The 21,845-nt window shown below is 43.3% G+C and overlaps 2 protein-coding genes across 11 annotated transcripts in view; one reads left to right on the forward strand and one right to left on the reverse strand.

Annotated features, from left to right (window-relative positions):
* Positions 1–15,825, reverse strand: part of CTPS2 (CTP synthase 2) — a 108,946-nt gene extending 93,121 nt beyond the window's left edge. The window contains exons 1-5 of one of the 9 annotated variants that reach the window (XM_049107158.1): positions 15,631–15,825; positions 13,809–14,050; positions 5,876–6,080; positions 2,633–2,746; positions 361–531 (exon numbers count right to left, since the gene is read on the reverse strand). In XM_049107158.1, the coding sequence (XP_048963115.1) occupies positions 361–531; positions 2,633–2,746; positions 5,876–6,041 (451 nt within the window). In that variant the 5' untranslated portion in view covers positions 6,042–6,080; positions 13,809–14,050; positions 15,631–15,825. Of the gene's footprint in view, positions 1–360; positions 532–2,632; positions 2,747–5,875; positions 6,081–10,270; positions 10,494–11,070; positions 11,414–11,559; positions 11,706–13,808; positions 14,051–15,590 lie in introns of those variants that run through there. The other 8 variants (XM_025437301.2, XR_007409285.1, XM_025437319.3 and 5 more) reach the window with 8 other exon arrangements.
* Positions 15,826–15,976: 151 nt separating this feature from the next.
* Positions 15,977–21,845, forward strand: part of SYAP1 (synapse associated protein 1) — a 33,927-nt gene continuing 28,058 nt past the window's right edge. The window contains exon 1 of one of the 2 annotated variants that reach the window (XM_025437379.3): positions 15,977–16,296. In XM_025437379.3, coding sequence (XP_025293164.1) covers positions 16,104–16,296 — 193 coding nt within the window. In that variant the 5' untranslated portion in view covers positions 15,977–16,103. The remainder of the gene's footprint in view (positions 16,297–21,845) is intronic. The other variant, XM_025437389.3, reaches the window with a different exon arrangement.

A 21,845-nucleotide genomic window follows, 5' to 3' on the forward strand; every position in this document is an offset into this window, starting at 1 on the left:
TACAAGGGAGGAGACAGACAAAATAAGACAAGACAAAAGGCAAACCAAAAAAGTTTGCACCTCAATCAGGTAAAAATGATGATTGAATGGTTCTCCATGGATTTTATAAATAAAATTTAGACAGAGACATGGACTAGGTAAAACAATAACATTAGTAACAAAGAAAAAGACTGAGGAAAATACACTCAAGAACTTGGAAGGTGATGTGGACACCTCTGAAGAAAATGAAAAGGGAAAACAAGCAAGGATTTCAAAAGGATTAGACTTTGTAGAGCTCAAGGAGCACCTCACTTCATGTCTATTTTGAGCAGGGTGTGTGTGCTCAATACACAGGACTCTAACCTTTGTGGAATACAATACCTTGTACTGTTTTTCCCAGGTAATCGCCACGCCTCTCTTTATTGATCACATGCTGATATATCTTCCCAGTAGTGATGTTGTTGTCTTTATAAAGGTTAATATCCAAGAACCGTTCATAATTTCCAAGGTCTAAGTCAACTTCTCCACCATCATTTAAGACAAACACTTCACCTAAGATAAAAAGGCAACGTAAATATTAAAAATTTGCTTTAAATAAATAAATAAATAAATAAATAAATAAATAAATAAATAAATATTTGCTTTCAGGGGTGCCTAGATGGCTCAGACAGTGGAGTGCCCAACTCTTGATTTCACCTCAGGCCACAATCTTGGGGTCATAGGATGGATCTCCAAAAGTCAGGCTCTCCACTCTGCCTCTCTTCCATTTCCTCTCCCTCTGCTCCTCCCACTCACTCTTTCTGCCTCTCTCCAACAACCCCCCACACAAGCACATACACACACTCACTAAAAATAAATAAAATCCTTTTTTTTTTAAGATTTTATTTATTTATTCATGAGAGACACAGAGAGAGAGAGGCAGAGACACAGGCAGAAGGAAAAGCAGGCTCCATGCAGGGAGCCCGACGTGGGACTCGATACCGGGTCTCCGGGATCAGGCCCTGGGCTGAAGGCAGTGCTAAACTGCTGAGCCACCCAGGCTGCCCAAAATAAAATCTTTAAAAAAAAAAAAGTATGTATGCATTATATTCCTAGAAGAGAAAGAAAAACTGTAGATTACAAGTCTTTAAAACAGGTTCTTAGATTTAATGTAGTTAAAATAAAAATTCCAACAGATTTTTTTCAACTTGAGGATGACACTAAAGTTAATTTGTTAGAAAAAAAAGGGTCAGATTACCAAAACAAAGCACACAAAAAATAAATAAAAATAAAAGCCCTTATAACAAATAATAGTGAGTAAAGGAAGATTGAAATATATACACATACATATATTTCAATATATATAAAGATGGAATAAGATAGCCTCAACAAATACACAAAACCAAAATATCCAAAAAGATCCCTATTGGGGTGCCTAGCTGGCTCAGTCAGCGGAGCATGTGACTCTTGATCTCAGGGTCGTGAATTTGAGCCCCACATAGGGTGTAGAGATAACTCAAAAAAATTAAACATTTAAAAAAACAAAAAACAAAAAGATCCCTATTACATAAAAGAATCTAATACATGACTTGAAAAAAAAAGAAAACCAAGGGTATCATTACAAATAAAAGTAAATAGGGCAGCCCGGGTGGCTCAGTGGTTTAGCATAGCCTTCAGCCCAGGGCGTGATCCTGGAGACCCGGTATCGAGTCCCATGTCGGGCTCCCTGCATGGAGCCTGCTTCTCCCTCTGCTTGTGTCTCTGCCTCTCTCTCTCTGTGTCTCTTATGAATAAATAAATAAATAATTTTTTAAAAAAGTAAATAAAACATTCACAAATTCCAAAGAAATGTAGGAACTATATTTAGAAAACTTAAAAAGCTTACTTCAGAGATATAAAAAAAGGTGCTTCTAAAGTTCCTGAATGGGCCAGTCAATATTTTCCAGTGTTTAATTCTTCCCCCAAGTTAATTCATAAATTTAAAGAAACTTTTGTCAAAAACTCCAATGCAATTTCTTGTAAAGTCAGACAAAATGATTCCTAAGTTAATTCTGAAGACAACAAACATTTTGAGGGTAAGAAATAAACAAAGGAACAACAAAAAAAGGTTAATGCTTTGTTAGAGGGATAATAAAAACACCTTTTTGCACCAAAAAAGAGAGAGAAAACAAAGGAAGAAGAAAAGGAATGTGGAAAGCTCTGACCCACTTGATAATAAAAAGCTGCAGCTTTTAAAATGATAGGCAGAAATAAACATAGAAATCCAGAACAGAACAGAATCCAAAGACTATACTAAGTATAGACAGAAACGTAGTGTATGATAAAAGGTGGCATTTCAAGTCAGCAGGAAAAGAATGAAATCTTTGAGAAATGCCATTAAGAATAGTTGGCTAATCGGGAAAAAAATTAGAAAAAAATTATGTTACATATTTATTTAACACCAAATTCAATTCCAGCTATGATAAAAATGTTAAAAAAAGTAGGGCAGCCTTCAGCCCAGGGTGTGATCCAGGAGACCCGGGATCGAGTCCCACGTTGGGCTCCCTGCATGGAGCCTGCTTCTCCCTCTGCCTGTGTCTCTGCCTTCTCTCTGTCTCTCACGAATAAATAAAATCTTTTTAAAAAAAATGTTAAAGTAGGGGATCCCTGGGTGGCTCAGCGGTTTGGCGCCTGCCTTTGGCCCAGGGCGTGATCCTGAAGTCCCGGGATTGAGTCCCGCGTCGGGCTCCCTGCACGGAGCCTGCTTCTCCCTCCTCCTGTGTCTCTGCCTCTCTCTCTCTCTCTGTGTCTATCATAAATAAATAAAAAAAAAATAAATCTTAAAAAAATGTTAAAGTAAATGAAACTATAAAAGTTGCAAAAGAAAATATAGATCAATGTTTAATTCTTGAACCAGAGAAGCCTAAAGGTAACATCAAGGCAGAAACATAAAGAAAACAGTTGATACATTTAATCACATAAATGGTAAGTGGAAATTTATTAGTAACTAACAGAAGTAATATTAACACAAATTTCAAACAGTAAAACTCTTTCTATATAGGTTAATACACTTTACATAAAGTATTCTTGAAAATCATTTTTTAAAAATCCAAAGTGGGGCACCTGGGTGGCTCAGTCACTTAAGTGTTGGACTCTTTGATTTCGGCTCAGGTCATGATCTCAAGGTTCTGAGAAGGAACCCCTTGTTGGGCTCCAAACTCAGTGGAGAGTTGGCTTGAGATTTTCTCTCCCTCTGTCTCTCCCCTCGTGTGCACATGTGTGCACACTCTCTCCCAAATAAATAATCTTTTAAAAAGTGCTTAAAAATTATCCAAAGGAAAATTGGCATAACACATGGCCTTAGTGAATTTTACTGCATTCCAAACAACCGTAAAACCTTAGCAACCTACAAAACATTTGTTGATTTCTCCCTCGGGTTACATGTTATGTGGGGGCTGTGGGTCAGTTGTGAGTCTGCTTGGTCTCATTCCAGGACCCAGAAGGAGGGAGAAATCCCTTATCCAGGGCAGGCAGTTTTCATGGCAGAGAGACGCAACAAAGAGAGCCAAACCATGCCACTATACTGAAAATTTCTGCTTCAACAAGACAGATGTCACATTCACTAATGTCTCGTAGGGAAAAACAAATCAATGACCAAATAAGGTGACCAACCTCTTGGGTTTGCCCAAGACTAATAGGGTTCCCAGGATTTGGACTTTCAGTTTCAAAACCAGGAAAATTCCAAACAAACTAGACCACATATATGACCAAAGTCCAAAGTCAATGAGGCAAGGAAATTGACTCCACAGAAGGAAGTTGGCTAATAGTTTCTTTTTTCTTTTCTTTTCTTTTTTTGGCTAATAGTTTCAAACAAAAATACAATCTGCCCATTGACTTGAAAAAGCCATTCCACAGACAAAATGAAAACCAAAGAAATCTAATTAGAACAATGAGATACCCTTTTTGTTGTTGTTGTTGTTGTTGTTATTTGGTTTTCTCTCAGGTTAGTAAAGCTTAAAAATAATAATATTCCACAGGGGTATCAAAAAAAATAGGCCTTCTTATACACTGTTGATTTGTATATAAATTGCCACAGATCCACAGCCTTTATCAGAATTCTTGGAGACAAGATGGAAGTTGAAATTTGAAGTTTTTCAGATTATGGAAAGGTAATATAAAACACTTGTCATATATTAGAAAACACCCCAAATGCAAACACATTCCAAATGGAATAAAGAGTAGAGTCACAGCTTTTTGAAGATTTTTCAACTTTCAATATTTTTAAAAATAGTTTATTTATTTGAGAGAGACAGAGAGATAGAGATAGGAAGAGAGAGCACAAGCAAGGAGGAGAGGGAGAAGCAGGTTCCCCGCTGAGCAGGGAGCCCAATGTGGGACTCCATCCCAGGACCCCGGGACTATGACCTGAGCTAAAGGCAGATGCTTAACCAAATGACACACCCAGGTGCTCCAGTTTTCAATACTTTTGAAAAAAGACTATAAATAACCACAAACTTATGAAGAATTTTAAGTTTTCAGAACTTTCTGGATTTTACAGTTATAGATAAGAGATCATGAACCTAAAAACCTTTGGTAATATGTATTATACGTCAAAAGCCAGAAAGGCATACATACCTGTGAAATCAGAAACTGCATGAAGGTATTTATGTTTAAAGAAATAGTAAGTTTTAAAGATTTCCATCACAGTGTTGTTTATAATAACAATACATTGTAGTTATTTTCTGTTATTGTACAGATTCAGCACAGCCTTTAAGAGTATAAAATACATGTGAATGTTTACAGCACTTTGTTGGGTTTTCTTTTTAAGATTTTATTTATTTATTAGAGAGAGAGAGAATGCATGTACAAGCAAGGAGGAGGGGCAGAAGGAGAGGAAGAAGCAGACTCCCTGCTGAGCAGGAAGCCTGATGTGGGGCTCCATCCCAGGACCCTGGGCTCATGACCTGAGTGGAAGGTAGACACTTAACTGACTGAGCCACCCAGATGCCCCCCACAGTACATTGTTTTAAAAATTAGATTAAAAACCGGCTTGACTATAAGATTCAATTCATTTCAAGTTCAAAAACAAGCAAAAGTAGTCTCTGGAGTTAACTGTTACTATATGTCAAAGAGTTTGGAGAACATTAGTTAAGGAAGCATTTTCCTGATTATTGAAAAACAACTGTTATGGCCATCTATCGCTGCTAGTAGGTGATGCAGTGTATTATATACAGCATGCCGTGTATTATGTAGTGCATAATAAAAATAAAGTGAAAAAGTAAAAAAATAAGCAAAAGTAACTTACGGTGTTAGAAGACAGGATAGTGGTTACCTTGGTGGTTTTTGATGGGGAAAGACTAGAAGGGGCATAAAGGGGGTTTCTGTTTCTTGATCTGGGGGCCGGTTACACTGTATGCTCATCTTATCAAGTGGTACACTTATGATCTGTGCACTTGCCTGCTTGTGTGTAAAAAGTTTAAAAAGAAAGTACGTAATTACTAATATCTTTTAAAAAATAATTAGCATGTACATTAAAATGTCAACATTAATAATAGTCACTACAAGTGGTGGGAAATGGAGGACTTTTATTTTCTTCATGCCATTCTATGTTGTCAGTATAACTGTCAATATATTCCATATTGTCGGACTTTTTCTAAGAGACCTATATTACCTTTACAATAAAATAAAACATAATTTGAACGGTAAAGGGTACAAGAAAAATGGTATCCCCATACACTGTTTTCCAAAAGAGTGAACTAATTTGGAATGTCATCAGCAATCTGAAAAATGTCTCAACAACTATGAGAACATTCACATGTTCATACTGAATGATCCAGCAACTCTACTCCTAGAACTCTATCCTAAAGAAATGACCCCAAATAAAAGAAGGAACTGCAATTTGTGCTTTATAAGAGGGGGAAGTTATTCTCTCTCATACCGTGCTCATAAGGTGAAAAAGTGCCTGCATCGATGTTAATATAGGGGTCAATTTTGATGGCAGTCACTCGGAGTCCACATGATTTTAGAATCGTCCCAATGCTGCTTGCGATGATCCCTTTACCAATGCCCGAGATGACCCCTCCAGTGACCAGGATGTACTTCATTGGCAGAGGAGTGGCTGGGTGTCAGCACCCAGATATAATCTGAAAGGTAATATAAGAGTCAGGGAAAAGAAGCATATTCTCAAACCAGTAAAGCAGGAGTGTGTTAAACCAGAAATTCCAAAGCACACAGCATTTTTCATATAAAGTAAATTTTCGAAACAAAGTCCTATCTTCTAGATTGTCCATTTTTGTCTATATGCAAAAGCTGTGGATACTTTCTACAAGCAAAGTGGCTGGCTCCATTGCCCTGATTCCATTTACCCCTACTCTATCATGGGACAAAGTTCATCGTGAGAAACCAAATTTGTCTGGGATTCAGAAGCATGGTAAAATTAAGAGATAAGGATCTGGAATCAGACTGATCTGTACAAGCTGTACCTGGGCAAGTTACTAATCCTTTCTGTGCCTATTTCTTCATCTGTGAAATAGAATTTAAAAATACCAGTCCCTGGGACATTACTCAGCACTAAAAAGAAATGAGCTATCAAGCCATGAACAGACATGGGGGAAACTACAATGCATATTACTAAGTGAAAGAAGTCAATCTGAGAAGGCTACCTGCATACTGTGTGAGTCCAACTATTTGACATTCTGGAAAAGGCAAAACTATGGAGACAATAAAAAGATCAGTGGGTGCCTGGGGTTAGGGGGAGGGATGAAAACACAGAGCACAGAGGATTTTTAGGGCAATGAAACTATCCTGTATGACACTGTAATGGTGGATATACGTCATTATGCATTTGTCCAAACCCACAGAATGTACAAGGCCAAAAGCAAACTCCAATGTAACCAATGGACTTTGGATGATAATAAGGTATCAATGTAGGTTCATCAATTGTAACAAATGAACCACTCTGGTTCCAGATGTCTATAATGGGAAAGGCTATGAATGCAGGGGCAGCCAGTGTATGAGAACTTAGTGCTTTCTGCTCATTTTTGCTATGAACCTAAAATTGCTCCAAAAAATAAAGCCTTTTGGGGCAGCCCCGGTGGCGCAGCGGTTTAGCGCCGCCTGCAGCCCAGGGCGTGATCCTGGAGACCCTGGAGACCCTGGATCAAGTCCCTGCATGGAGCCTGCTTCTCCCTCTGCCTGTGTCTCTGCCTCTCTCTCTCTGTCTCTATGAATAAATAAATAAAAATCTTTTTAAAAATCAAAAAAAAAATAAAGCCTTTAAAAAAAAAATCAGTCTTGGGATCCCTGGGTGGCTGGGCGGTTTAGCGCCTGCCCTTGGCCCAGGGCTTGATCCTGGAGTCCTGGGATTGATTACCTGATTCCCCATCGGGCTCCCTGCATGGAGCCTGCTTCTCCCTCTGCCTGTGTCTCTGCCTCTCTCTGTGTGTGTCTCTCATGAATAAATAAATAAAATCTTAAAAAAAAAATCAGTCTTCAAATATGCCAACATTAAAAAAAAAGTCTCATAGGCGGTTGTGAGGATTAAGTGAACTAAGGAATAGATGAGAGGTCAGCTGATGCCCATTCTGATTTTTTTTTCCTCTACTTTCAAAACAAACAATCATGACTTGATGGTATATAAGGTTATCTCACTTCAGAGCTCTGAGCTCGATTTAAACTAATCAACCATGGTCAAGGCGAGTAAACAGATGCCACCCAAAATATACATGTCCCATCCCAAATGGCTTTCCTAAGTCCCTGGGCCTTTCTCTACACACTCCAGTTGATCACATTCAATCTTCTTCCCTAGCCACCTGGCATTCCACTCCCTCCAGCTGGGTTTAGCCTAAAAGACTAACAATCAATCCAAACCCAGAATGCTCCTCCTATAGATCCAAAATGTATCTAAATATTCACCTCTTTCCACGCCTACTGTCCCAGGTGGTCATTATAGGGGTAATTTCTTCACACCTCCCTTACTCTTACTCACCACCCCTCCTGAGTTCTTCTATTTGGTAAGTGCCCCTCCTTTGGAGTCAGACAGCCTGGGTGCAAATGCTAATTCTGTTATTCACAGCTATGACTCTGGGCACTTCTTCAACTTTTCTAAACCTCGAATTTCTCAGTGCCTGCCTTATAGAGGTGCATGGGCACTCATAAAGAGAGTGCCCAAGTGCTTAATGAAAGCCGTTACCATTTTTCACAGTGATCTACTCACCATTCAATCAGTTCACAAATGTTTATTATAGGTCTATTATGCTTAACATGTTCCCAGGTGCTGGGGATAGACAAAAAGTCAGAGTCCCTGCCCTCTTCACCTTTCCTGTGGGATTTAGGGGCAAATTGAAGGCCACATCCATTTTGTTAGTTGAGATGAAAAAAAAAAAAGAATACTAGAGGTCATATCACCCCCAGGAAAGCTGGACTGGCCAAGAAACCTGTAGGAATGCAACTCCATTCGCTTACAAGTAAAGATATAATTACCAGATGTACCTAATGAAATCTCCAACATAAAGAACAAAGATATTTTTCAGATTCTAAGTCTCTTGAGATGGAAAAGACCTCCAGGGGACCAGACGAAGTATCACCAGGGCACCTGCTAGCATGATCTTATAAGCCTCCAAATAATGACACCCACCTTCTCACGAGACCATGCCCCAAATCTTGCCCTTAAAAACCCTTATTTGCAAGCCATTGGGAAGTTTGGAACTTTAGAGCATTAGCTCCCTGTTCTCCTAGGTAGCACCACACCAATAAATAGCCCATCTTCCTTCACTGCAAAAGCTCAGTGTCAGTTTTTCTTGGCTTGCTGTGCATCGGGTGGACAAACTTGGTTTGATTCGGTTACAAAATGAGCACTGCTGTAATGGTACCTTATCCCAGCAGTCACACTATTAAAATGAATTCCTCTTTGTAAAAGTTAGCAAAATTGAAAAATGTCATTGAAAACTGGAATGCATTCATGTGAAGTCATGTTATGTAGTTGCCAAAAAGCCTCGGAATTTATCATAAAAATTCCCTTATACATAAGGATATAAAATTGAATATAATATCTCAACAGTGTTAATTAAAACTGATCAAGACACCTGCACCCCGATGTTTATAGCAGCAATGTCCACAATAGCCAAACTGTGTAAGGAGCCTTGGTGTCCATCGAAAGATGAATGGATAAAGATGTGGTTTATGGATACAATGGAATATTAGCCATTAGAAATGACAAATACCCACCATTTGCTTCAACGTGGGATGGAGCTGAAGGGTATTATGCTGAGTGAAATGAGTCAATCCGAGAAGGACAAACATTATATGTTCTCATTCATTTGGGGAATATAAATAATAGTGAAAGGGAATAGAAGGGAAGGGAGAAGAAATGGGTAGGAAATATCAGAAAGAGAGACAGAACATAAAGACTCCTAACTCTGGGAAACGAACTAGGGGTGGTGGAAGGGGAGGAGGGCAGGGGGTGGGGGTGAATGGGTGATGGGCACTGAGGGGGGCACTTGACGGGATGAGCACTGGGTGTTATTCTGTATGTTGGCAAATTGAACACCAATAAAAAATAAATTTATTATTTTAAAAAACTGATCAAAAGTCCATCAAAAAGCTAAATTTTAATACTTAGGTGGTTGGGCTGTAGGCAATTACTACTTTATTTTCAAAAGCACAAGATGCCTTTTTAAACACATCAGATAATTTACAACGTCCTTCAAAATGTAACTTAATACCAAGGAGACGTTTACTTCTTTCTGTCTCTTGTAAGCAAACAAGTTAAGTTTGAAGCAAGTTTCAAAACTGCAGGAAAAAGCAGGCTAGTTTCAGGCTACTTCCTTGAGTTGCTTTTCCAAAATTCTGTAAAGACTGAAGTTTTTCATTTACGCTTATTGCAACACAGGAGTGTGTATAGCTGCTTCTGTCTGCTGTCCAAAAAAAACATTACAGGAACCAGCTGTATAATCTTAAATTTTCTAGTAGCCATATTAAAAAAAGTAAAAAGAAACAGAGGAAGTTAACTTTAATAATATCTTATTTAGCCCAATGTATCCAAAATACTATCATTTTAACACACGATCAACAGAGGAATTCATTAGTGAGGTATTTTACATCCCCTCCCCCCCCCCTTTTTGTACTAGGTCATCAGAATCCTGTGTGTCTACTCTCAGCACATCTCAATTCACACTCACGACATTTCGAAGGCTCAGGAGCCACATGTGGCCAGTGGCTACCACACTGGACAGTGCAGGCCCAAGAGCAACTGAAAACGTGAGAAGCACCAAGAAACACCTTCTCAACGATGGCCATTTAGGAAGTAATATTAGTCAAAAGCAAGAGTACTTACTGAATGATCCCATTGTCTTAAGTTCTAAAGCAGGCAAAACTAAGCTGTGATAGAAAGCAGGCAAGGGGGAGGGGTGGTTTGGGGGCTGACCGGAGAGGGGCATGAGGGAACTTCCCGGGGTGATGCAAACGAAATGATCTATGTCAACGCTGGGGTAGTGGTTACGCGGGAGTATAATTTGTCAAATCCCCGATCTGCACCCTTAAAATGGGGGCATTTTGTTGTCTGTAAATTACACATCAAATCTGTAAATACTGTTGCCCAAAGAAAGCTATTTAGTTGCAGCAGCGTCCTTAGCCACAGCGCGCCCTAAGCAGCTATTCCGGGGGAAACGCCAGGGTCGTTGTTCAGCGAGTGCACTGGGCGGGGGAGGGGACAGAAAGGCCATTTCACTCCGCGCGGGGCTTCACTTCCGCCAACGCCATCTCGGGGCTCTCGGGGCTCCCGAGGCCAAGGGAGGAGTGGGGCCCGGGGTGCAGCCGGCCCTTGCGCCCCCTCCCGAGCCCCGTGCGGGGAGAAGCGCACCCCGGGAACGCGACGCTCGGGAGCCCGGACTGTGGGCCGCCGCAGGGCGGGCTCCGACGGCAGCGGGCGCGGGCAGGGCGGCCCCGGTCCCCGCCCGTCCGCCGTCCGCCGCGGCTTGCGTGCGCCGGGTGCGGGGAAGCGCGGGGGACCGGCCCCTCTCCGACTCGGCGCCGGCGCCATCGGCGAGGGGACAAAGGCGCCCGGCCCCACGTGCGCGCCCGGACTGGGGGCGCGGAGGCCCTGGGGGCGCGGGGAAGGTCCGGGCGGGGGGTTACCTGCGCGGTGGTGGTGGCGCCGGGAGAGTGGCCGGTGGGGACGGCGCGCTCCGCCCCGTGGCGGGCCCGCGCTCACCTGTAGGGCTGGGGAAGGGGCCGCCGCTAGGGGTGTCCCTTGTCGCCACCGAGTCCTTCCCACTGCCCGCGCGGGCCTCGGGGTGCGCGGCGCCCTCCTCGCCCACCTTTCCCTTTCCTGCTGCTGCGGGCCCCGCTGACTCACGCTGGTGAGCTTGGGGTTTGCACCCGCGTTTGTGCAATGCTCCAGAACAAGCGCCTAAAAAGTGACTCCTCAGGCACAGACAGCTTCCCGCCACCCTCCGCCCTGGATGCACTTGGCCCCAGGCCTCCTCAGCTCGAGGACTGCTCCTCCCCTCCGTGGCTCACTTAGCAAAGGCACTTCTGGGGAGCGGGGGAACGCCACGTCCCCGGAGAGCCCCTGCCTCTCGGCAGGGAGATCCTCTTACTGCGGGCCTCCCGTCCAGTTCTCACCACCGTGAACAGCTTCACACCGTCCACACACGTTTCTGGATCCCTTACTGCCCTCCGGGAACTGGAAACACGCTAAGAAGAAGATGCAAATAAAACTCGATTCCTGCTTTTGAGGGGTTCACAGTCTGGAGGCAGGTCTACAAGTCTATCGAAATCAGTAAAGTTTCTTCAGGCGCAGGGCTGGCTCAGTGGGTGGAGCCTTCAACTCTTGATCTCAGGTTGTAGGTTCAAGCCCCATGTTGGGTGTAGAGATTACATAAAAATAAACTCTTAAGAAAAAATTTATTAAAGTCCCTCAAAAATTAAGTGAGTTTCAAAGCAACGCGGAGTTTCTCCCCACCAAGGATGACAGAGTAGTGTCATGGAAAAAGCAGGAAGGAGCTAGGGATAGTGATGTCAACTTCTGGCAAAATAAACAAAGGCTTTACTCAGCAGGAACCGTATGGAAGCCTCAAGTCTTCATGAAGGCCAATAAATAAATTTTTTTTGAAAAGCAGAGAACACCTTTGGGGTGCCTGGATAGCTCAGTCAGTTAAGCATCTGACTTCAGCTCAGGTCATGATCTTGGAGTCCTAGGATGGAGCCCTGCCCTCAGGCTCCACGCTCAGTGAGGAGTCTGCAAGCCCCTCCCCCTCCTCCTGCTCTGTCACTCTCTCAAATAAATAAATAAAATCTTAAAAAAAAAAAAAAGGAGGAGGAGGAAAGGCCTTTGAAAGCTGGAGGCATGGAAAGATGTGTTACAAAACAAGTCTTCCACAGCATCCTGTGGAAAGCACACTCATGAAATGGGCCGACATCAATGGTGATACCTGTCACATATGTAAGGTTTCCTTCCACATTGCTTTTTTTTTTTTTTAAGATTTTATTTATTTACTCATGAGAGACACAGAGAGAGAGAGGCAGAGACACAGGCAGAGGGAGAAGCAGGCTCCATGCTGGGAGCCTGATGTGGGGATTCCAGTTCTCCAGGATCAGGCCCTGGACTGAAGGTGGCGCTAAACCGCTGAGCCACCCAGGCTGCCCATCCTTCCACACTTCAATACTTCATTCCCTGTTTACTTCCAGGACAATTACTAGGATCCCCCCTTTCTATAATGAGGAATCTGAGGCTTAGAGATGTGAAGTGTCCTGACCAAAGGTATATTAGTTAATATGAGTGGCAAATCCAGGACATCAATGTAAAATATTTGTCCCTAAAGCCAGATTCTTCACCATAGGATGTGGGGCCTTATCCTCATTCTACTTATCCATGTAGCTAAAGGATGGAAGATATCTTGTGAATACAAAGGGATTATTATGGGGGCAGCCCTGGTGGCCTAGCGGTTTAGTGCCGCCTTCAGCCCAGTGTGTGATTCTTTTTTTTTTTTTTTTTTTTTCCAGTGTGTGATTCTGGAGTCCCAGGATCGAGTCCCACGTTGGGCTCCCTGCATGGAGCTTGCTTCCCCATCTGCCTGTGTCTCTGCCTCTCTCTCTCTGGGTCTCTCATGAATAAATAAATAAAACCTTTTAAAAAGGGGGAATTATTATGATAACTACTGTATCAATCCAAAATGGGGGAAAAATTGAACAGAAAAATGAATTTGATAACAGGATTCAGATTGATTTGGGTAGGACAAGAATATCCTCATGAATAAACAAGTGTTTATTCATGGCCCACTACCAGCACAGCAATAAGAATAAAAAAGAGATGAAAAATAAAAAAATAAAAAAGATGAAAAATAAAAAAATAAAAAAAGTCTGTCATTTAGTTGATTGCTCATGCTCTCTTACAATCTTTTATTTTGAAGAATCCTACCTTTCAGAACAATTGTGAAATTGTCTGTTCCCTGGGGAATATGCTGTGGTATTGAGTTCCTGGAGATAAAGTAAAAGTAGTGCTATATGGGCTGGGCTCCATCTCTGTGTATTGGATGCCAGTGCTATATTTTTGCAGGCAAAGAAACGTGAAGCACAGAAAGGACAAATAACAGGTCAAGGCTATTCATCTATTAGATAGTGAAGTTAGAACCTTCATTCCTCTAGGCTTCTGCCCAAAATTCTGGGCTCATTCCAATCATACTCGAACCAAATATCCCTGTTCAGTAAAGTGCTGACCACTTCAGGTTCTTACGGATATAAATCCTAGAAAACATTGGTCCTAAGATGTCTCTTGACTTTCAAGGCTGAATCAATACCCAGACTCGAAGAACCATTGATGCCACTGAATTGTACACTTAAGAATAGTTAAAATGGGGGGGAGGGAGCGGTACCTCAGTCAGTTAAGTGTCCAACTGTTGATGTCAGCTTAGGCCTTGATGTCAGGGTTGTGAATTCAAGCTAGGTGTGGATCCTACTTTAAAAAAAAGTTAAGGGGATCGCTGGGTGGCTTAGTGGTTTAGCGCCTGCATTTGGTCCAGGGCACGATCCTGGAGTCCTGCAATCGAGTCCCGCATCGAGCTCTTGGCATGGAGCCTGCTTCTCCGTCTGCCTGTGTCTCTGCCTCTCTCTATGTCTATCATGAATAAATAAAAAATAAAATAAAAAATATTTTTTAAAAAGTTAAAACAGCAAATTTATGTTCTATATATTTTACCACAGTTTAAAAAATTAATAGTGTAATAGACCAAAAACCATTGAACTGTACACTTTAAATGTGTTAATTATACGGTATGTGAATCATATCTCCATAAAGTTGTTTGGGCTTATTAAGCTCAAGTCCTGGATTTGAATAGTGAATATACCTCAGGCTGGAAAACTGGAGAGCAGGGAAATCTGTCTCCACATACTCCTACAGGACACTTGAAGTAGGTGGGAGGAGGAGGAATAATGGGTATCCTTCGCCAATAGGTTGCTTAAGAGTATGCTTGTGAAATCTGTTTATGCACTCCCTGCTGTGGAAGGGTAGTTGTTCCCTTAACCAGTTTTTTTTTTTCCGTTTGCATGTTATTATGGAAAAAGTTAAAGGTACAGAGTATCAGATATAAAAGTATTACCACCAGCTTGGAGAACTGTCAAACTGTGGCTAAGCTCGTTTTATGTATATCCCTACCCATTTCTGCCTTGCCTCTGCCTTTATTTTGAATCAAATGACAGATATCCTATCATTTCATTGGTAAATATCTTGGTAGGACACTGTAAAAGATCAGAACTCCTTTAAATACACACGATACTATTAGCACAATAAAAAAATATCAATCTGTATGTCCATCGACATATAAATGGATAAACAAAAAGTGGTATATACACACAGTAGAATGTCATTCAGCCTTTTTTAACACAACATTTTAAAAGTAGAATTTTAAGAAAATTCTGATGCATCGTACAACATGGATGAACCTCAAGAACATTTACTAGTGAAATAAGGCAGTCACAAAAATACAAACATGGTATGATTACACTTCCATGAGGTTCCTGGAGTAGTCACCCTCATAGAGACATAAAGTAAAATGCTGAGTGCCAGGGACTGGTGGGGAGAGAGAATGGGGACTTGTGTAATGGGTCCAGTTCGTGTTGCAAGTTTAAAATACTTCTGGAGATTGGTTGCATATTGTGAATGGACTTCATGGTACTGAACTGTACACTTAAAAATGGTTGAGATGTTACAGTTTATGGGTGTTTTTAGTACAATTAAAATTTCAACTTAACCATTCCCTAGTTACAGGAACTATGGTGTGCTGAAATTTCCAATTTTTATAAATGTTATAGTTCCCCCCCCCATGTTTGTTTGAGTTAGGATCCAAATAAAATCCACAGGTTGCCATGGGTTATGGTTCTTAAATCATTTGTCATAGGGGCAGCCCGGGTGGCTCAACAGTTTAGCGTCTGCCTTTGGCTCAGGGCATGATCCTGGAGTCCTGGGATCGAATCCCACATCGGGCTCCCTGCATGGAGCCTGCTTCTCCCTCTGCCTGTGTCTCTGCCTCTTTGTCTCTCTCTGTCTCATGAATAAATAAATAAAATCAAAAATCATTTCTCATCTATAGGTTCCTCTTCTCCTCCCTTCGTAGCAATGTATTTGAGGAAATGGGGTCGCTTGCCCCATGGCTTCTCACAGTTTAGATTCTAGTGCCGGGACCACGTCGTGCGCTTTACCACTTTCCTTCGTCCTCTGTGTTTCCAGTACATTAATTGTTGGACCTAGAGGCGCTGGGCCAGTTCTGCTCGGGGCTCGGAAAGGGGCTGAAGCCAGCCGGACCTGAGGAGGCGGCCAAGCGGCCCAGAGTGACAGGGACGCCGTTTACACGTCGGGGTCAGTCACCCAGAAAAGCCGGGGGAGGACGCGAGGGAAGCGGGCGGGGCCGACGCTGGGAAAACCCTTTGTCCGCTTTCCACGCACGTCACAAAGTCCCAGAAATAAGCCGCCGACGGGGGCGGGACCTTTGGCGGAAATGACACAGGCGCCGGCGGCGGCCGAGCAGCCGCAGTGAGCCGGGGGCGGTGCAGAGGCGGCTCCCGCGTCGCACTTCCGGGCATCTCCCGGGAGCCGGGCTCCGTGGAGTCGCGAGGCGGCCGTGCCTCCTAGGGTCTCCGGTGGCCCCGAGCGCGGCAGCGGCCCCGCGGGCGGCATGTTCCGGGGTCTGAGCAGTTGGTTTGGCTTGGAGCAGCCGGCGACGGGTGGCCGGCCGGCCGAGGGAGCCGGGCAGCTGGACGGAGCCGCTGCCCCCGAGGAGTGCTGTGAGGCGCTGGCCGGCGAGGCGGACGGGGAGCCGCGGCAAGCGGGGGACCAGGAACTGCTTCATCAGGCCAGAGGCCTCGGCAGTGAGTCGCCTCCGGCTCTTGCGACCGGAGAGGGTGGGAGGGGGCCCGCTCCCTGCCCTAGACGCCCGGGGGTGCGGGCCCGGCTGCGTGGGGCTGTCGGGTGGGTAGGACGGGGGCAAGCTGTGCGTGTCACTCGGTCGCCTCGGGACGGGACAGGTGGATCAGCAGCCGGGCGAGGCCGAGGCTTCATCCAGCGGCCAAATCCCGTGCCTGCCGCTCCTGATGACGGGTCACCCTGGAGGTGTCTAAACCTTGGGAGCCAGGGCCTCCGTAAAACGCTGCGGCTCCACGTCTTCGGCTTTGACAGGAAATCTTTTTTGGCCACGTCTCCAGCTTTCATCTCCACATCGATCACCCCCAGGACGGGGGACGTCGGGGAGCTTAAGTTGGTTGGAAAAGTGCCCCTTTGTGTCCTTAGGACACAGTATGTTGTCTGAAGTACATTCCGGGAACACTTCGGTGTAGTGGAATTCTTTTTAAGGCCGGGAAAGTAGCTGTCCATTTTTGTCTGTGACGCAAGCTTCGGTGCTATACTTTTTCTTCTTTTATTTAAACATTTTATTTATTTATTTATTTATTCATGAGAATGACACAGAGACAGAGAGAGGCAGAGACCCAGTCATAGGAAGAAGCAGGCTCCGTGCAGGGAGCCGATAGGGAGACTCGATCCTGGGTCTCCAGGACCACGCCCTGGGCTGAAGGCAGGTGCCCAACCGCTGAACCACCCAGCCAGCCCGCTGCTATATACGTTTGATGAACGATATCTCCTTCACTCTGTTAAACCTCCCACTGACTTAGGAACACAAGCCCAGAGTTACCAGCTCGAAATTATACTGATAGTAAGCACTAGAACTGGAAATGGAACCTAGGTCTGTCTAATTTCAAACCCCATACTCTGCGAGCCACACTCTAGTTAGGGAAGACAGTAAAAGTAGCAGACTTGAACAATCAACACCTAGCTCTGGTAATTCTGATTCTGAAGACCTTGGCGGGCTTAAACAATCAAAGAAAACATCTTGGACAAGGTGGTACATAAAGTAGATGGCGCTACAAGTGAAGGAACTGAAGCAAACGTAGATACTTAGTTTAGCAAGCATCTTTTAAGAATCTACTAAAACGCCAGAGCATAAGGGAGTCTAGGACCTGAGAGTGGACGAATACATATGTGAATAGAAAAGGCTCTGACATTCAAAAACTTTGAGGAGGGCACAGGGAAAACAAACATCATCTCAACTCTTCACAGTACAGAATCTCAGTTCAAGGCCCCTGAACACTGCACAAGACAAATAAAGCTAACTGCTGTGCAGTACAACCTCTAAAGAGGGAACAACTGTTTTATATGTAGAACATTGACAACAAATGAGCTTGTAGTACTCAACAGATGTGAGATAAATCGTACTACAGCAGAAAGGCTGTTAGGTACATAGTCAAGATAAATACAAGTGGGACCATGTTAGGAAAACCAGGGTATGGGTCTTTACTCCATTTCATAAAACACACACGACCATTTGCATCCATCTTCAGGAATCTAACAAAAGTCTTTTTTTTTTTTAAAGCAATCTCTGTGCCCAACATTGGCCTTGAACTCACAACCCTGAGATCAAGAGTCACATGCTCTACTGACTTAGCCAGCCAGGCGCTACAGAAGTCAATTCTTAAAACAGGGCTTTATTGACTTGAAACCTCACATTTAAAAATTTTTAAAGATTTTATTTACTTATTTGAGACACAGAGAATGAGCAGGAGGAGGAGATGGAGAGAAGGAGAGGGAGAGACACAAGCAGACTCCCTGCTGAGCAGGGAGCCCAATGTGCGGCTGGATCCCAGGACCCTATGATTATGACCCGAGCCAAAGTCAGACACTTAACCAGCTGAGCCAACTAGGCACCCCATCATATTTGTATTTAGTAACAAAGACTTGAATATTATAATATAAACATGTTTTTAAAGATTTATTCATTTATTTATTTATTTGAGAGCACAGCAAGGGAGAACATGAGTGTAGGGGCAGAGGGAGAAGGAGAAACAGGCTCCCCGCTGAGCAGGGAGCCCGATGATGCGAGGCTCCATCCCAGGACCCTGGGATCATGACCTGAACTGTAGGCAGAACTTCACCGAACTGAGCCACCCAGGCGCCCCTTAAAATAGTTGTATTTTCAATATGTATGTCTACTTTGGAGCTTGATTCTCCCATCTGTCTCTCCTTACCAGACTCTTTTAGTGTTTGGATTAGATGGAAGTATGCCCTTACTTCCTTGCACATACACATTGTGAGTGTAAAGTCTCAAAATAAGTGAGAACTCTTTTGGTTCTGAAATTTATGTGATTTTAAAAAGATGTAAAGGTTCTAGTTTATACACAAACCTTCAGAAAGATGAGAGATGGATCAGATATTCTTTTTTTTTATTTTTAAAGATTTTATTCAGGCAGCCCTGGTGGCGCAGCGGTTTAGCGCCGCCTGCAGCCCAGGGTGTGATCCTGGAGACCCGGGATTGACTCCCACATCGGGCTTCCTGCATGGAGCCTGCTTCTCCCTCTGCCTGTGTCTCTGCCTCTCTCTCGCTCTCTCTGAATGAATAAATAAATAAAAATAAATATTTTATTCATGTATTCATGAGAGACACAGAAAGAGAGGCAGAGGGAGAAGCAGGCTCCATGCAAGGAGCCCGACACCGGACTCAATCCCAGGTCTCCAGGATCACACCCCGGGCTGCAGGCGGCGCTAAACCGCTGAGCCACCTGGGCTGCCCGAGATATTCTTTTACATACTGATCCTAAGGGGTATGTTATTTTTAAAAAGACTCCTCTCTCAAAAACTGAAATTAAGTATCTCTGAGTCTGACTCCCACTGCATAGATACATTTCTTTAGCATTTTAAAATCTTTGGACTCTCCTTTGTTTTGTAAATACTTGTTGAGTGCCTGCCTTCAAGGTTGGATTCTAGATACATCTGGGCTGAGTGAAGTAAGTCAGTCGGAGAAGGACAAACATTATATGTTCTCATTCATTTGGGGAATATAAATAATAGTGAAAGGGAATATAAGGGAAGGGAGAAGAAATGTGTGGGAAATATCAGAAAGGGAGACAGAACGTAAAGACTGCTAACTCTGGGAAACGAACTAGGGGTGGTAGAAGGGGAGGAGGGCGGGGGGTGGGAGTGAATGGGTGACGGGCACTGGGGGTTATTCTGTATGTTAGTAAATTGAACACCAATAAAAAATTAAAAAAAATAAATAAATACATCTGGTTCATGGTGATCTATTTGTAAATTTAGGCAACTCACCAATTACAAATGGTGGATACCCAGGCCTAGATTCCACTCCCTTACTCAAAACCAATACCTTCCCATCCTCAGTCCTCCCCCCTGATGAACTCTGGCCTCCTAGGATCACCTGCTTCAGAAGGAGAGCATCTTATAAGGGAACACACTGAAGAGCTCCTCCCTATCTCACTGAAGGCCTTGTGTCCTAAAGTAACTTATTATTCAGCACAGATTGGTTGCTTGGTTTTTGTTGAAGCTTTATCTGTACTCTTTCTTTGGGGAAAAAAAAAATACAACACAATCCCATACCTCTGAGAGTGTTAAATAAAGAGAGTCATTTGCATAGTTTAAATAAGTGGGAGGGTGGCCAAAAATGAACTTTGCTTTTTTTTTTTTTTAAGATTTCATTTATTTATTCATGAGAGACACAGAAAGAGGCAGAGACTTAGGCAGAGGGAGAAGCAGGCTCCCCATGGGGAGCCTGATGCGGGACTTGATCCCAGAACCCCTGGATCACGACCTGGGCCAAAGGCAGACCCTCAACCACTGAGCCACCCAGGTGTCCCAAGCTATACCTTTTTCAAAACTGTCTAAGGCCAGTGCATGCCCAGAAATTGGAGGAAGGGCCACCTCCTCTTTTCCTTAGAAAAGTGCTCCTAGTATTTGCAGTGGAACTGTATTAATTAGACCATCTTCTTTTTCTGTAAGGAAAGTGCATTTCAAGTTTGAGGTGCCTAACTTGCTTAGTTTACAACTAAAGTTAGTGTGTATGTAGGAAAATATATGTCTGCTTCAATACAGAAGTAAAATAACAGATTTACCACGGAGGAGGGCAGTGCAAATGGTCAAGAGCTTGGATCCCACAGCTTATGAACAATACTAAAAAGAACTGGGATTTTAGCTTGAAGAAGAAAGTTAGGGGCATTACTCAAAATTCTGAAAATTTGGGGGTTTTTTGTCGAAAAGTCATTATATGTTACATAAGAGGACAGATCTAAGTCGGAGAGAGGTAGAAATGACAAGGAAAATGGAAAGGATTTTCTAATTAGAGGAGCATAACAGTAATAATTGGCTACCCTTTGAAGTCATGTGCTCCCCATTCCTGGAGGTAGGGCTACTTGGGTAAGAGATTCAATTAGGTAACCTCTAAAGCCCCTTACAACATGAATATTCTAAAATTGTATGAAATACAGCATTTTTTAAAAATTAGCCAGCCCCTTCTTAAGAATATTGATTTCTAGAGCAACCCGGGTGGCTCAGCGGTTTGGCACAGCCTTCAGCCCAGGGTGTGATCCTGGAGACCCAGGATCGAGTCCCACATCAGGCTCCCTGCATGGAGCCTGCTTCTCCTTCTGCCTCTGTCTCTGCCTCTCTCTCTCTCTCTCTCTGTGTGTGTCTCTCATGAATAAATAAATAAAATCTTTTAAAAAATATAAAATATTGATTTTCTAAAGCAAAGCTTTAGAAACCATTGTCTGCTCCTTATTTTCCTATTCTAGCAGCAAGCCTTAAACTCTACCTTCTTTTACTCTGACATATGTATCCCTTTTCTGACTTCTGAGAACCTTCCTTCCTACTTTCTTTTATCCTTATCATTCCATTCAGTTCTGTAAGGCCTTGTCACTTGTTCATATGACATGAGGCAATATAGGATTGGGACACAAGCTTGCCAGTTAGAAGCAGATAGCCTGGGCAGCCCAGATGGCTCAACGATTTGGCACCTGCCTTTGACCCAGGGCGCGATCCTGGAGTCCCGGGAGTCTCTGCCTCTCCTGCCTCTCTCTCTCTCTCTCTCTCTCTCTCTCTCTCTCTCCCTCTCTCTGTGTGTCTCTCATGAATAAATGAAACCTTTTTTTAAAGATTTTATTTATTTATTTGTTTGTTTGTTTATTTATTTATTTATGATAGAGAGGCAGAGACACAGGCAGAGGGAGAAGCAGGCTCCATGCAGGGAGCCCGATGTGGGACTCGATCCCGGGTCTCCAGGATCGCGCCCTGGGCCAAAGGCAGGCACCAAACAGCTGAGCCACCCAGGGATCCCCATAAATAAAACCTTAAAAAAAAAAAAAAAAGGCAGATAGCCTGTGTTTGAGTTTCCTGTACGATTGCCTTTATTGTAACGTCATTTGCAAATTACAGAAAATCCAACAGAGGCATAAAATGAGAAGTCCCCAAGACCACCCCTAGGTTTGATGAGCACCCACCAAAACGGGTTGCTTTGGCAAGGAGGAAGGGATTAGGCATTGGCTAGGCAGTCAGCAGAGTTGGCCGCTATCTTAATGGGCAA

This window comes from Canis lupus, chromosome X, assembly GCF_003254725.2.
Source record: "Canis lupus dingo isolate Sandy chromosome X, ASM325472v2, whole genome shotgun sequence".
NCBI lineage: Eukaryota > Metazoa > Chordata > Mammalia > Carnivora > Canidae > Canis > Canis lupus.